The 14,636-nt window shown below is 40.8% G+C and overlaps 1 protein-coding gene across 1 annotated transcript in view; it reads left to right on the top strand.

Moving 5' to 3' along the window:
• The first annotated feature begins 6,621 nt into the window (after positions 1-6,621).
• MARCHF11 (membrane associated ring-CH-type finger 11) overlaps positions 6,622-14,636 on the top strand; it is a 29,365-nt gene continuing 21,350 nt past the window's right edge. Inside the window, exons 1-2 of the mRNA XM_027738973.2 lie at positions 6,622-7,100; positions 8,071-8,226. Coding sequence (XP_027594774.1) covers positions 6,810-7,100; positions 8,071-8,226 — 447 coding nt within the window. The 5' untranslated portion in view covers positions 6,622-6,809. The remainder of the gene's footprint in view (positions 7,101-8,070; positions 8,227-14,636) is intronic.

Below are 14,636 nucleotides of genomic sequence, written 5' to 3'. Positions count from 1 at the left end.
GTGTCTGCCACTGAGTCTGAAGCCACTCCTGTCCCAGCGCCTCCATGATGTCCAGTATAATTCAGGCAACTTTCATTTTGCAGTTTTAGCAGTCAAGGAATGTTCAAACAGGTTGCAGGACAAACCTGCAGTCTATCCTTTTCCGGCAGCCACTCTTCAAAAGGATCACATGTAATTAGCACATGCCTTCATGTCTGCAGATTTTATTCAACTCGGTGTTCAGGATCAGGTTTGCCGTAAGCTCAGTAACCTTACTGCACTGTAGGCATATCCATGGTTTCCTTTTCTGTCCTTGCCCTGTCCTACCTTGCTTTCAAAGTATCACAAAGCCATAACTATCCAGTCATGTTAATGTTTTGGAATCACTTAGGAAGGAAAGTTTCATATCTGCAGGAGCTGGTCTCTTTTTCAGCAGTATATAACAACTTCCACAGGTCACTTCTGGCAGAGCCGCAAAATTCTCCATCCAAAGAGAGTCAAACCTGGCAAAAAAACTGTGGTTTTTTTGCCACAGTTTCTCAGAAAACACTTACTAGATTGGGTAAATCTGTAAGTTACACTGATTCATTTTAGCTGTGACACGTTCTGTGGATTAGACCACACAGACAGTTTTACAACTGCTGCTGCTGCACATCAAGAGCGGAAGGTGTGGTCTTTAGTTCAAATAACAGGTGCTTGTATTTTTAATTTCAGAATGAGATTGATCCCTTGAAGACAAAACAGTCAAGATCTGCCTATGGTGTGAGAAATAAGAAAAGCAGTGCTTATTCGGCCAAGAATGAACTTCTCAAATCTTTTCCTTTCACCACATAAATAGCACTAAACTATGTGAACAAAATACCTATTTTGTTGCCCTTTGTAGATTGGTTTATCAAGAAAAACATCCATTTGTATTTAATGGGTATCTGAGTTGAGCTTTGACACCATGATACAAGTATGACAAGCTCCAGTTCCGAACTTCACAAACTCTCTGCTGTGAAGTTCTCTCCCGTGTTCTGTGTGTACTGAGGAGCTGACCACAGCAGGGTTCAGATCATGATGATATCCCCCAGAAGGTGTTTCCATAGAAGAAGCTGCATTTCACTGTCTAGATATAGATGTTTGCAGCTTTTTAGTTGTCAGACAGAATGGACCGAAGGCAAATGTGTAAGGATTTGGGAAGCTGTTACATTATTTTTGATGTCTCACCACTACTTTTCAAGGTTTGATCTTGTCTGCACTGCATATTACAGTCATTCTTGTGCTTACAGAAAAGGAAATCCAAGGAAAATTCTTTAAAAAAAGTAAAATAAAAAGAGTTATTTTTCTTTTCATAAACATATAAAAAGGGATCTGTACAGCTGATACTAAACTAAATTCACTTTGGCCTTATACAGTAGCTTTTGTTCATATAACATGTAATGGAAAAGCTAATTGACATTCTGTCATTTCTGTTTCAATAAACTGAACTCACTGATGCCGCCCTCTAGAATCTGTGACAGCTGATCTATTTCCAAAATAAACCAAGGAACTAAATTTATTTTCAAACAAAGATTACCTCATTCTGGAACCCATGCTAAGCCTTTTTTTCCCCCTCATCAACTTGTACAAGGAAAAATGTTAAAAAAGTACTTTTAAACAGTTAAAAATCAAAGGGAGACTATATTTCAAAGGAAGATCATAGTGGAGAAAAATTAATCATAGATAGTTTCAAATTTTTTAAAAATAAATCAGCAGCTCTGAAGAAAAACAACATACTGGCAAGTAAGACAGAAATTCCACCAGGAAAATATGGCAATTATGAATGGTATGATAGCATTTCCAGAAGAAAAAATATATAAAAAGAGAAATTTGGAACTTTTATATCATCATCCATGTAAGCATCTGAAAGGACATTAAAATAATTAATGTATGCATGTTTTCATGCATCTCCTGTAAAAGGAAAAGGATGCCAATCAACATTTTTCGAAGAATGCAAAAGAAAAGGCCCTACAGAGACCTGTCAGGGCACCGCAGGCTCCTGTGCCAGGAGTGCTGAGGGTCCCCCGGTGGGTGATGGCAGGACCTGGCAGACAGGCCATCCACGGAGCACTGGGGCAGCCAGAGCCCTGGGGCGAGGCCAGGACTGGATGTGGTTCCATGGGTAGGACCAAATTGGTGTGGCCGTGACCAGACATGGCAGGAGCTGTGTTTCAGGTTGGGGCCAAACAGCAGAGGCTCAGCTTAAAAACAGCTCCCATAGGCAGTGGGTGTCCACAGATGTGGCTTCCTCAGCATCCTCAATTACAGGAGGAAGGGGATGTTTTCACATTTCTTTCGTGAGGGGGATGCACACACATACATGCCCCAACTTATATGAGAAATCCCTGTGAAAGTTTGAGGAAGAAACATCAGTAGCTGCAGAGATTGGGCACTTCTGCCTATGTAGAGATGTATCAGTGTTGAGCAATACTGAGTTGGATAGGAAACTAGGTATGCAATTCCAAAAAAGCAAGAGAGCAGTGTGAAAATAAAGATTTTCATTAGACAAAAGGTTTTTGTCCTCATGAGATTTTGATTGGTTGACATAACAGTAAAAGCTCCCACTGCAGGATGAGTGTGTGTGTGTTCATAACAAAAATCAGGCACAATCGGTGAACCGGCAAATAATACCCTGTCACTAGCACGGTTATTAACCATCTGCATGGATCTTTTAGTGTAATAAAGCTGAACAAGGAAATTTGACAAATGGCTTTGTTACTCAGAAGAGCGTTTTATGTTGCAATAAACATGTAAAATGCAATTCAAATTAAACTGAAACATTCACTTACAGCCAAAGTGCCTTATTTTTGTTTACAGGTGATCTCCACCAACCTGAGTTTTATTGTGAAAGGAACATATAGATGGTATTCAGTAAATAGAAGTATGTGGCTGTATTATCATTTAAATAGATTTAACTTTCTACTATCTCAGTAGTGTTTTGTTTCGAATGTAACACACTGGCAATTTCCCCCTTATTAATATTTTAGAACTACATAATTTTGTTTTTGTCAGAGATACAAGAAGAAGCAAAAAGGAAAAAGCCCATCATTGAGCTATTGTGTTCCTCTATTTATGGTACAGGCCAATGTATTACGGAAACCTTTTGAGGAAAAAAAAGAAGAGCAATGGTTGGTTTTGCAATGTGCAGTAACACAATGCTTCCATTCCTACAACATCTCCCAAGTAGCTTGTTACCTGCATACCTTATTCTTGTGCAACCTCTTCTGTACATAAAGATTTACTTAAAGTGCTTATCTTGATGGATAATTTAAAACAAACAAACAAAAAAACCCTAACCAAACAAAAAACTTTTCTGTCCACTCCCCAAACATTTCCCCTTCATTTATTCAAATACCTTCCTCTGTTTTTTTTTCTTTGTGGATATTCTACCTACAGCTGATCCTTCTCAGGTAAAAAAATTGGTATGAGTTTCCATTATTTTATTTGGAGGAAAATATTTCACAATGCTGAGCTGGCATAGTGGAGAAAAGAATGTACCTGGAGCAAAACTGAGAGGAAAATAGAGGAGAAACAGCCTTCATTCCCTCAGGGGTTACACTTCTCCTGCCTTTTCCATTGCCTGCTGAAAATGCAATTCATTTCACTGTCCCACAGTCTTATTACCTCAGTGTTATTTTTATCCGTATCACTGTTCCTTATTATTTGTCTTGTTATAATGCCTAGATACCTTTGCCAAAATCAAGACTGTACAAATATGGCCTGAAACTGCCAGTAAAATATTGCATATTCTAATGGAAGAGGGAGAAATAAGAACAGAGAAAGCAAACATTATTGTTTCAGTTTTATGTAGAGAATAAGACAGACTAAGGGAGTTGTGCTCGCATCTGGGAGTCTAGTGCCAGTTTGAATGTCCCACTGTTCCCAAAAGAGATGACAGATGTGATAGCCACAGTCCTGTGGAGGCTGTTGGACACACGTCTGGGAGTACAAAAAGCTGCCCATGTTTAAGTAACCAGATGCCTCTGTTCAGCCCACTTGAGGTCACTTTCTCAAGGTTGTTCAAGAAGTGTGTAGCAAAGCTGTGCTTGAATATAAATCCCATAAGCTCCAGTTCACTGTCCTAATCACAAATTAATTCTTCCTGGTTTCAGCTTCTCTTCTTTCTCCCAACCACCTACACTACTGCTGTTGTGAAGCAGATTATCCTTGCCTGCTTTAAATTTTTCTCCTTTATGTTTCAATCTTTGATTTTGGCTCCAGGCCTCCTCTACAGCTCAGCAGAAGGTTGAATGCTACTTCGGTTGGAGGTTGTGTTACAGAATGTTCTCCACCCCTTCTGCTCTTTTATTGGCATCTCCTCCCACCCCCAGCATGCTGAACAACTCTAATGTACTGTGAAATGCAGGGATCAATAGCCATTGCAATTCCATTTTAGCTAGCATGCCAGTAGCTGTTGGTAGACATGCAAACAGGTGATGTATTAAAAAACTCATGTCTGTGAAATACCCACTCACGATCAGCATTCCAAGTTAATTACATATGTGTGAAAAAAAATTCTTCTGATTCTTATCGGATGTGTTTCCTTTTAAGAGTCATGTTATACTTTTATTTTGGTCAAGATTAAGTAGAAGAGATTGACCTTCTTAACGCACTCTATTATTCCTCCAGTCACATCTTTCATTCTTTTTCTGCCATTAGGAAGTCATTCCATTTCTGTGTTGACATTTTTACCTTCTCTTTATAGCCTTTCCAGAAGCCGTGTTACTTACTGAACTTTTGCTGACAAACAAAAGGAAGAAAGAGAAAGAAAAATGGCACAAACCTTCACATATAGCAAATGGCAAAGTCCTTCTGTATTACTCAGAGTAACTTTTTAGCATTCATTTCTCACTTCGCTACTTTAGTTTTACTGTCTTTTCCTTCTGGTTTTGCTTTAGTTCTTTTCTATGCAGTATTTTGGACTCATCTGTTTGTTCTGACATTTTCTCTTTTTTTCCTCATTGTTTGTTGATTGCCTCTTCTTTCCTTACAATTACTCTATTTGATTAATTCTGTCTTCAATTCTGTTTAGCCTCTCTGACAACTCCTTCAGGCATTGCTTTTTATGAAAAAATTATATGTTGAGAATTTCTTAACTCCACAGCATCTGTAGTTCATCAAAATGTCACAGCCAATGTGCCATTTTTTGCTTTACAGTGCCAAATCAGGATGAATCTGTTACCTACCTACTTAACAGCCACCTTGTGAACAAATATAATTTTAGGCTTGGAGCATCTTGTCCTAATACTGAGCACTGGCTTAGCTAGAGTCAGAAGAACAAATATTTTCATGAAGATGGAAACTAGTGGATGATGAGAAAAAGTATAACGATACCTTTTATTCCACTATAGGAAGTCAATCTCCCAATATGCACTTTTTTAGTGCAATACTGTGAATAGCATTGGTGTTCTTTGTCCTTAATGTATCTATTGCATGGCCTCCATAAAAGATGCAGACTCTAGAGGGACTAAAATGGCTTTTGCCATATGAGGGTAATGCTTTTCTGCCGACAGCACATTGCCTGAGCTGGCCTCCAGCCAGGCCAAAAGGCTGGACCAGGTGTTTTGAATATGCTCTACAAGCCTTCCCAGAGAGCTTGAGAGCCACACAGTGTCATGTGATCGTTGGCTGAGGAGTGATAATTTGGTTCTGTCTGCTGCTTTGGTCTTCTAATACATGTCCACACCAAGAAAACCACTACTATCACAACACAGCTGGCGAAGGCAGTAGCTGAGCTCATCCTGGTGCTCTCTCATCTTGAGACTATATATGAAACAGCCAATGAGGAAGAGGTGTGATTTCATCACACTTTGGATCTAAATGTGGACATGGAAGAGCATATGGCTTCGCAATTGTTTTTTGAGGTTTTATTTCTCTCTCTTTCCTCGTGCAGACAGTTGCTGTCATTTTCACGAGATCAAATGTGCGCTGGTGTCATACTTGATGCCGAAATTCACACCTACTTTCCTTCAGCAGCCCCAGCCAAACTTTAAAGAATTTCTAAGTGCTGAGGATTTTTTTTTAGAAGGTATTTGATCATGATGTTTTTAGCAGATTTAATTTTGAAAATGAGGTGATGTAATGAATTAAAAAAAAAAAAAAAAAAAAAAAGCCAGCCACAAAAGACTGGATAGAGCTACTGTTTCACACTCAAAGAACAACTGTTGAATATTCGTTCTGCCGAGCTTTTCCAGGTGCAACCTTCTGCAGCCAAACCTCTGATAAAGTAGAAAGAAGTCCCTCGAAGGGCCGCGTCCTCCACGGGGGTGCCGGGGTGGAGGAGCCCCGTGAGCGCTGAGGTGCCGGGTCGGGAGCAGGGCCGGGAGGTGCCGCGAAGGGAAGGGCGGGCAGTGCCCGTGGGGCGGGCCAGGGGACGCGGCCGCCGCGGTGCGGGGGCAGCCGGCGCTGAGGGGAGGGGGCGGCCGGGCAGGCAGAGCTTTTCGTCCCGGGAAGGGGCAGGGTTTTCGCCCGGCCCAGCGGGCGCCGGGGCGCTGGCGGGGGCGGTGGCTCCCCCGGAGCGGGTCTGACCGCGCCGGTGCGGGGGAGGCGGCGGCGGTGCCCGGTGCCGGACCTGCCCCTCCCTCCCTCGCTCTCTGTCTCCCTCCCCCGCCCCGCCCCGCCGCCCCCGGCCCCGCACGCCGCCTGCCCGCTCCCTCGCACAGCGCCGGGCCCGGGAGGGAGGCGGCCGCGCCGGGTCACCTTCCCGGCCGCCGACAGCCAGAGAGGCGCCCTCGCCGCTCCTTCCTCCCCCGCCGCCGCCATCCGCCGCTCCGGGCCGTCCCCGCCCCGGTGAGCGGGTGCCCCGCGGTATGAGCTGCACCGGGGGGAGCGTCGTCCTCCCTACCGGGGAGCCGCCGCGGGCCCCCACCGTCCCGCTGGAGCTGCCGGCCGGGGCGGGGGAAGCGAGCGGAGACAGCTCGCAGGAAGGAGAGGGCGAGGGCCCGAGGGGCGGCTCGGAGAGCGGGCATGGCGGGGCCGGGGCTGCCGGCGGCGACAAGCCCGAGAGGCGCTCGGTGTGCAGCAGCAGCGAGAGCGGCAGCGGCGGCCACGCCGGCGGGGCCGGCCCCATCTGCAAGATCTGCTTCCAGGGCCCCGAGCAGGTGAGCAGAGCGGGCCGGGGGCGGGCGGGCCGGCACCTCGCATACCCCTCGTGCCCGGGTCCGAGCCCTGTCCCTGGTGCTGATCCCGGCGTCCCTGGTAGGGATCGCCCTCCTCGGCGTCGGCGGCAGTGCGAACCCCGGCTGCTGCTGTACGAGGTGGTGCTGGCGAACGCCTGGGGCAAACCTGAGTCGGCGCAGAGCTCTGGGAAAATCCAGGGATTGTGCCGTGCCTGGCTTGCACGCTCTGTGTCTTCTGGCCATTGCGCTCGCGGGCTCATTCCTCAGGGACTTTAAACAATACGAAATTCTCCGGTTTCTGTCAGATTTTGAAATGAGAGTGTTAGCTTACAAGTAGTGCTGAGAAGACCTCCAAATGTCTTCTCTGCTGTGACGTTACTGGGCACAATATCAGCAACTGATCCATAACTAGCATTTTGTAGCTTGTCTTGGGAAGAAGAGAATAGCTGTTTATATAGTACAGAAATATGTGAACTACTGGGGGAAGTGATTATTTACATTATTTGAGGTCCTGCCTGACAGCTGGCTGGCTGAGCAGCACAGAGCCCTGCTCCAAGAGCAAGGTTCTCTTGTAACCGTGATGTCACCCGTTTCTTTTTGAGTGATGACTGCAAGTAGCTGCTAGAGAAATGTATCCAACCACTTTTGGTACCTTTTGAGCTATTTGAAAGGGCTAATGCTACTGTTGTTTGATGCGTGGTATAATTTCAGTTGTTTCACATAGGTGCACACACATGTGTAGGCAGCCTTCTGGCTTTTGACTCATAAGAAGCAGCTAGATATTTTTAAAACAGTTACATTTCTGAGTTTTTTATAGCCAAAATTACATGCTTTTTCACATACTGAAATTGAGACTAGGTCATTGTTACAGACCTCTAAATATTTTAGTATTGAGTGTATACGTACACAGAAGATTCCTTTTAAAATTAATGTTTCTGTGTTGCCTTTTCAGGGTGAATTGTTAAACCCTTGCCGCTGCGATGGGTCAGTACGATACACACATCAGCTTTGCCTGTTAAAGTGGATAAGTGAAAGAGGGTCATGGACCTGTGAACTCTGCTGTTACAGATACCATGTTATAGCCATTAAAATGAAAAGGCCTTGCCAGGTAATTTGTTTGTTTTTAAAAAATATGTCTTTTTAAAAACAAAATTATTCTTGATTTTACTTCCAAGATTTTTGGAAAGTACAGCAGAAGATCCTGTATGCTTCACCAGCTAGCACTTGCACCCACTTGAAGTTAGTTTTTAAGACCAGTTACATATTAAAATGTGTAGTCATTTGATTCTGTTATGTTCTTCTAGTTTTTGGCTTGCCGTAGAAGTGGTCTTCAGAGGTTGATAAATTCTGTAAGTAGTTAAATCACCCTGAGACGTGACAGAACAACTTGGATCTCCCTGATTCACTTTCTAAACTTTTATCTATAGTCTGTTAAAGACTCAGTCAAAGGTTGATTTTGCTCACTTTTCAAGCTTGGAGTGCAGAGGGGAGAGGCAAAGAAAAATTCTGTTGCCTGTAAAAATGTAAAAGAAGGTGACTTTCCAGTCTTGGCACAATCCAGAGTAGTAGAACACTCTTAAAGTTCTGTCCACCAGTAGCTGTTTCAGAAGCTGAAATATGCAGTAACATTTTTCACAGCTCTGTTTTAGCAGCATCAAAACGTGCAGCTGGAAGTTAGAGAATTATAGTGGTAGCATGTTCAGGGAGAGGTGGGGGAGAAAGGCAAAGCTTCAGCAGATCTGTTAGGGAAGGCTTAATACCACTTTGCATATCAGAGTTCTTTAGAGGCTTAAAATTCCCTCCTGGAAATTGTATTTCATAACATCTGAGGACCACATTTAGTAAGATAATTGTATCTTTTTTTAGTTTTGATCCTAAGAGCTTGGAGATGATGGAGCTCTCAAAGGCCAGAGCACTCAGGTCATTTTTCTGTGCCTGCATTTCATTGGAGTTTTATAGAAAAGACATGCTTGGATGGTAATGGCAGTTGTGTGAACATGATAAGCATTCCTTGGATATAGGATATCTGGAGTATTTGCTAACAGCTGTTCAGATTAGGTTCAAGTACTTTCAGAGCCAGTTGACTTCAATTTTTTCTTTATAAATCCACAAAGGAAACTTTTTGATAAAGATATTTAGAGAATAGCCTTTTCTAGACTGTCACTGTAGTCTACCATAAAATAGTATTACATTAGATATTTAATATATCCTGTTCATTAAAACATTATATTCTGGTACTTAGGTGAAATGGACCTGTTCTGAAAGTGATACAGTAGATTGATGTGCTAATTTAAGAGCCAAGTGCATGGCAATTCAACACACTTTCTGACATCAGGAAAATTGCAAAACAGTTATTTTAAAAAGTAAATGCTTACTTGTTAGGCCTGATTTCTTAATATAGAAAAAAAATTAAGGTTGTACTTAGTATTATTTAAGAAAGTATGTAGTTAATGGAAGTGAAATGTGTCTCATGAGTTCAGTGGTTTTCAGTGACCTGAATAGTGTTTATTACATTTGAGCTAAAAAATTACTATCCTCAACAGTTTTCTTGCATTATAGTTCCAATTTTTCAAATCTTGTTAATGTGACTAATCCTCATTCGTTTGAGTAGCCTCACTGGCATCAACTAGATAAGCATGAGCAAGACTCTTCTGTGTATATGGGTATGCATGTTATATTAAAAAGTACAAAGTCAAGCTCTTCAGATACTTCAATATGGAAGTGTAATAAAGTTTCAGTAAAAGTTTTGCTAATGACTATGCTCAGCTGGATGAAAGCATTTAATTTTTGTAGGCATGACTAAGAAGAGAGAGGGCTCAAATCTCCAGTTATGCATTCTAAACTGCACAATGAACTCAGATGTCACTGCCTGTAATGAGGATCCAGGAGGACACACTTCAGTGTGTAGGCACACACTAGGAACAGAAAGAATTGTCTCAATCTTGGACAATTTACAAAGGAGTTTGAACAAGAGATAAGGGAAAAATCTATGGGTATATATAAAACCAGTGGTCTTGGTATATTGACCATTGCTAACTATCATTGAGTTTTTGACATCTCAAATGGGATGAGTTTCAATGGAGATGAGATTCAATGCCTGAGTAGTCATTAGAAGGTAATTAATATGTCAATAAACGCCTGGAAGGACTTGAAAAATCAAATCACATAAAACACAAAGTCTTTTCCGTTTTATGTGATGGGGAAGAGAGGAACCATCATAGTGGAGAAAGAAGGCCAGTAACGTGGTCAAAGTAGTGGACTAAAAAAATTGTATTTGAAGCAGTCTTGTACTTGCTGAGAAAATTACTTTTGTCATGAACATAAAAGATGTGTTACAGTAATTGAGACATAAGATGAAAGTGATGATGAGAAATCAATCTTTTTTCTATGAACAGTCTTAGATATGCTACGTAGAAAGCCCATGCAAGTTTTAGAAATATTGAGAACAGGAGGATCCAAATAGATATTTAAATTTAAGATAATTCCTGGGTTATAGAACAGATTCATGGTTAGGAGGATAAATCTATACTGTTTGAGGAAGGCTGGGACATGAAAAAATTTTAATGAACTTAGATGTATGGTAAGATCTGTACAAAAAGTGGTAGAAACAGACTAACACTTTAGTTTTGACACCAGAGAGAGAAACAGAAAAAAACAGAAACAGAAAAAAAAAGTCAGTCATCAGCATAGATATAGTAGTTGTATATCTCTCACTCATTCTTTTCCCAAGTGTCTGCTTTTGGCCACTTCTAGGGAGAATTTGCTAGACTAGATAGACCTTTTCTTCTGATACACTCAGAGTCGTCTCAGTGACTGCATCGGGTAAATGGTGATTATGATCAGTTCTAAGTAGTGTGCTTAATGAATTTAGAAACAAAAGCATAGCAGAACTGTTGGAGAGGGCAGTTGTGGGGGTTTTTTCTGTGGAGGGAAAGGCAAAATACATTTCCTGTGTGCTTTCTGGGAAAGATCTGAAGGTAAATGAGAGACTGAAAAAGAGAATTGTGGAAAGCAAGTGTCAGTGGTACAAATTATAGAGATTATACAAGAAGAGAGGACAGTAAAAGTAAAGCACAGTGAAGTAAAGCACAGAAATGCAAAAAATAGAAGGCATCAGAGAGAAAATTCTAATGGGATAATGAATTCCATGTTGTGTTTTCATTGTTTCCTTGTAACTAATGCATAGAGAGACTTGGAAAAAAAAAAAGGAGTTGGGAATTGGAAAATAAAGGCAGCAAAAAGGTGTGGAGCCAGAAGTCAGTTAAGCTTGAGAAATACGTTTGGTTAGCCATTCAGATAAAAGAGCAAATTTTTCATGGAACAAGTGAGCAGGCCACTGGTGCCCTGCCACCATGCTAGGAGCTAAATATTTGGCTGTTAGCATACAGAGCTGAAGGAGTGTAAGGTGGACATTACAGTGGAAAGGAGGAACAAAGCTGTAGAAGCTTTAGAAGGATGGATATAATTGATAACTAATGACAGGTGAGAAGGGAACAGGGGATGGAATAATATCATAAGTACCAATAATCTGAAAGTCATGAAATAATGAAGGATAATAGGTGAATAAAGGAACTGATTATATCACAGTGAGAGTGTAGGGGGGATAGAGAAGAACTAAAACCAAAATACTAGATATTGCCTACAAGTACCAAAGCATATTCGTAAGTGATGAGGAGAAATGAAATTCATCTAAGAGATGAGCTCATCAAATGGGAGCTGAAACAATCAAGAAGAAATATGGGGAATTATAGAGAGAGTCACGCAGTTCAGCAGTTCTGTTGGACTTCTAAAGTGTGTACTGAATTAATCAAGTAGATAAAAAAAAAAAGGCAGAGAATACTTCAAAAAAAGAATAGCATCTAAGGTATGTGGGTGTGTGCCCCTCATATGTTACTCTTTTATTTCCTGTAGCTTATTAAAAAAGCAATTGCTTTCTGGTTTTATTTTGTGAAATGCATAGATTGTGCTTAAGGCAGTTTGACTGCTAGAATGGTGTGAAACACCAGAGCAGTGTAAACTGTGAACGATAATTGGAAATTACTTTTTAATTACAGGTGCCTTCCTGATCTACTGTTAAGATACATAATACAGATATGAAGAGCAGAATTATCTTGGTGTATTAAATAGGTGGGTTAAATACTTCAAGGGAAAAGGTGGATTCCTTTAGCCTAAGATTTTCATGGGGTGAAATGACTAGCATTTGACTAGCAACCTGACATGATGCCAGGTTGTTTTTCAGAGAAAATAAATTGAATAACAGTTATTGCTGGAATTATAATCATAAATCGCACATTTACAACAGACTTCCTTAGAAAAAAAATCCAAAAGTAAAAGGCAGTGTGAATGGGAATCAAGGTTGCTACATATGCATAGTTGCTGCCATTTGAAATGCTTAGAATATCTAACAATACAAGGCTTAAGTTACACATTAAGTTAATGTGACACCTGCATTTGGGAACCTTTTAGTTACTGGGTTTTGTAATTTTCTGTCTGATTGGATTTTTTTCCAATAGCTTAAACTGCTAGCCTAACATTGGTGAAATTCACATAGTGGTCAAAGATTTATGAGTTCTCTCAATACAAATTTTTGTCTTTTTGCCTTATGTCAAAAAACCCAATCTTTGGGATTCAGATCTTTAATTCCTGTCAACGGAGACTGGTGATAACCAAGAAGTGGTTCTTTCAGCATGATTCTTCTACTTCTTAATATGAAAAGTTGTTAATAAATGATAGTTTACTGCTTTTATACCTCTTGTCTATGATTCCTTAGTTCATGCCTATATTACAATGCAAGTAGCCTGCTTTGAGGACCAAATAGTGTCATAACCTCCTGACTTCTCTACCACTCATGCTGTGTTAACTCTGAAGTGTCCCCCTGTATTTTTTTCCACAAATGAAATTTGTCAAAGAAAGTTTTATTAAATTAATTTTGAAACTTCCTTTTAATACTTACTTGTTTTGAATGTCGGTCCATTTGCATTGAAATGACTGACAGTCGTACCAACTTACTTCTTTCTTAATTTTCTCCACTGGGGAGACAGATTTTGCACCTATTGCACCTATTGCACTTGTTTTTTTAAAATTTTTGTCCCATCCATACATAGATTCAAATTGGATGTTTGGTATTCATTCTGAAGATTCTTGCTGCTTCAGCAATGTGCAGAGCATAGCCCCTACCTCCTTTCATGCCTACAGTGCAACAGTGAAAGAACAATTTGACCTCAGTTCTTTGGAAGTACTTGTCTGAGTCAGAGCACCCTCATTGTGAGTTTTGCCTGCATGACACTGTTTCCAAGGGGTTCTTAGCTTTTTAATTTATTTCATCTTTCCTTTTTACATGCTTCTATTTCTTAATTTCTTTTTTTCTGCTGCTTTTGTTTACATTTCAATGAAGCTCATGGAGAATGAGTATTCCAGTGTTAGCCACATGCTGTTTCCTTTCCCTCTACTCTGTATGTGTGTATGTGTGCCATTTTTGCATATTTTTTTGGCAGTGTCTTCCCTCCAGAGCAGTATTAAACTTTGCCATTTCTGTGACGAGCAAATTCCCAGCACAGGAATACATCATACTGTTACCCTCACAAACCATATTGCTGGATGGAGGCTATTTCTTGAGCTAAGGCTCATTTTTGTCATCTTTTATGGCCAAGGAACAATAAAACAAAATAATTCCTTAGTAGTTTCACAAAGTCATGAACCTTACCATTGTGATGAAATACTTGCTAGCTTCATGTGTATTTAGCTACTTTACTAACACTGGAAGAATATTATTCCAAGCACTATAGGGATCTTGAAAAAGGCAAATTCCATAAAACTGACTTTCAGGAAACTGTATCTAGAGAAAATGAGAGTAAACTTCAGTATGCCTTCTCTTTTTTCATAAGGAAGTTCCCTCTGCCCACTGGGCAAGAACAGACAGACAGTCTACTTCTTAATGGAATACTTTATGTATCTCTCATTGCTTTATCTGAGCAATCTGCTCTTTACAATCTATTATGGCTTGTGGTTACTCCCAGCACATTATGCTCCTCCTTGAATGACTAAATTCTGCATCTCAGTTTCAAGGCTGCTCTTTCATACGAGGAGAGCAATATGGCATATTTTACTTGAAGGAATGGGCATAACAGCTGATGTGAGTTCACTGGTTCACATCAGAATAACACAAATAGAATATAAGTGTCCTGCAATTGCAGTCTTTTCCTGCACCTGCAACACTGTCCTCCCCATAACCACTTCCTTCAGTGACCACAAGAATCATCGTAAGCTCCAATCATTTGATGTCACCTTCCAAAAAGGACACTTTGCTGGTATTTGTACAATGCTGACTTAAAATCCTTCTGAGACCTAATAAAGAGGGTCGCTTCCTTCTCAAGCACCACTTACAGAGTATTGCATATCATCTCGTTGCTTTCTGGATGCTTGTACCAAATAGAAATTTGATTAATTACCGAAGCCTTTCTGACATCTGTCAAACTTATGGAAAAGATCTGCATATCCTTCACTACTCCATATAAGCAG

This window comes from Pipra filicauda, unplaced genomic scaffold (genome assembly GCF_003945595.2).
Source record: "Pipra filicauda isolate LSUMZ 115617 unplaced genomic scaffold, ASM394559v2 scaffold297_size1274073_pilon, whole genome shotgun sequence".
Taxonomy (NCBI): domain Eukaryota; kingdom Metazoa; phylum Chordata; class Aves; order Passeriformes; family Pipridae; genus Pipra; species Pipra filicauda.
This window is presented reverse-complemented; position numbering and strand designations above follow the sequence as displayed.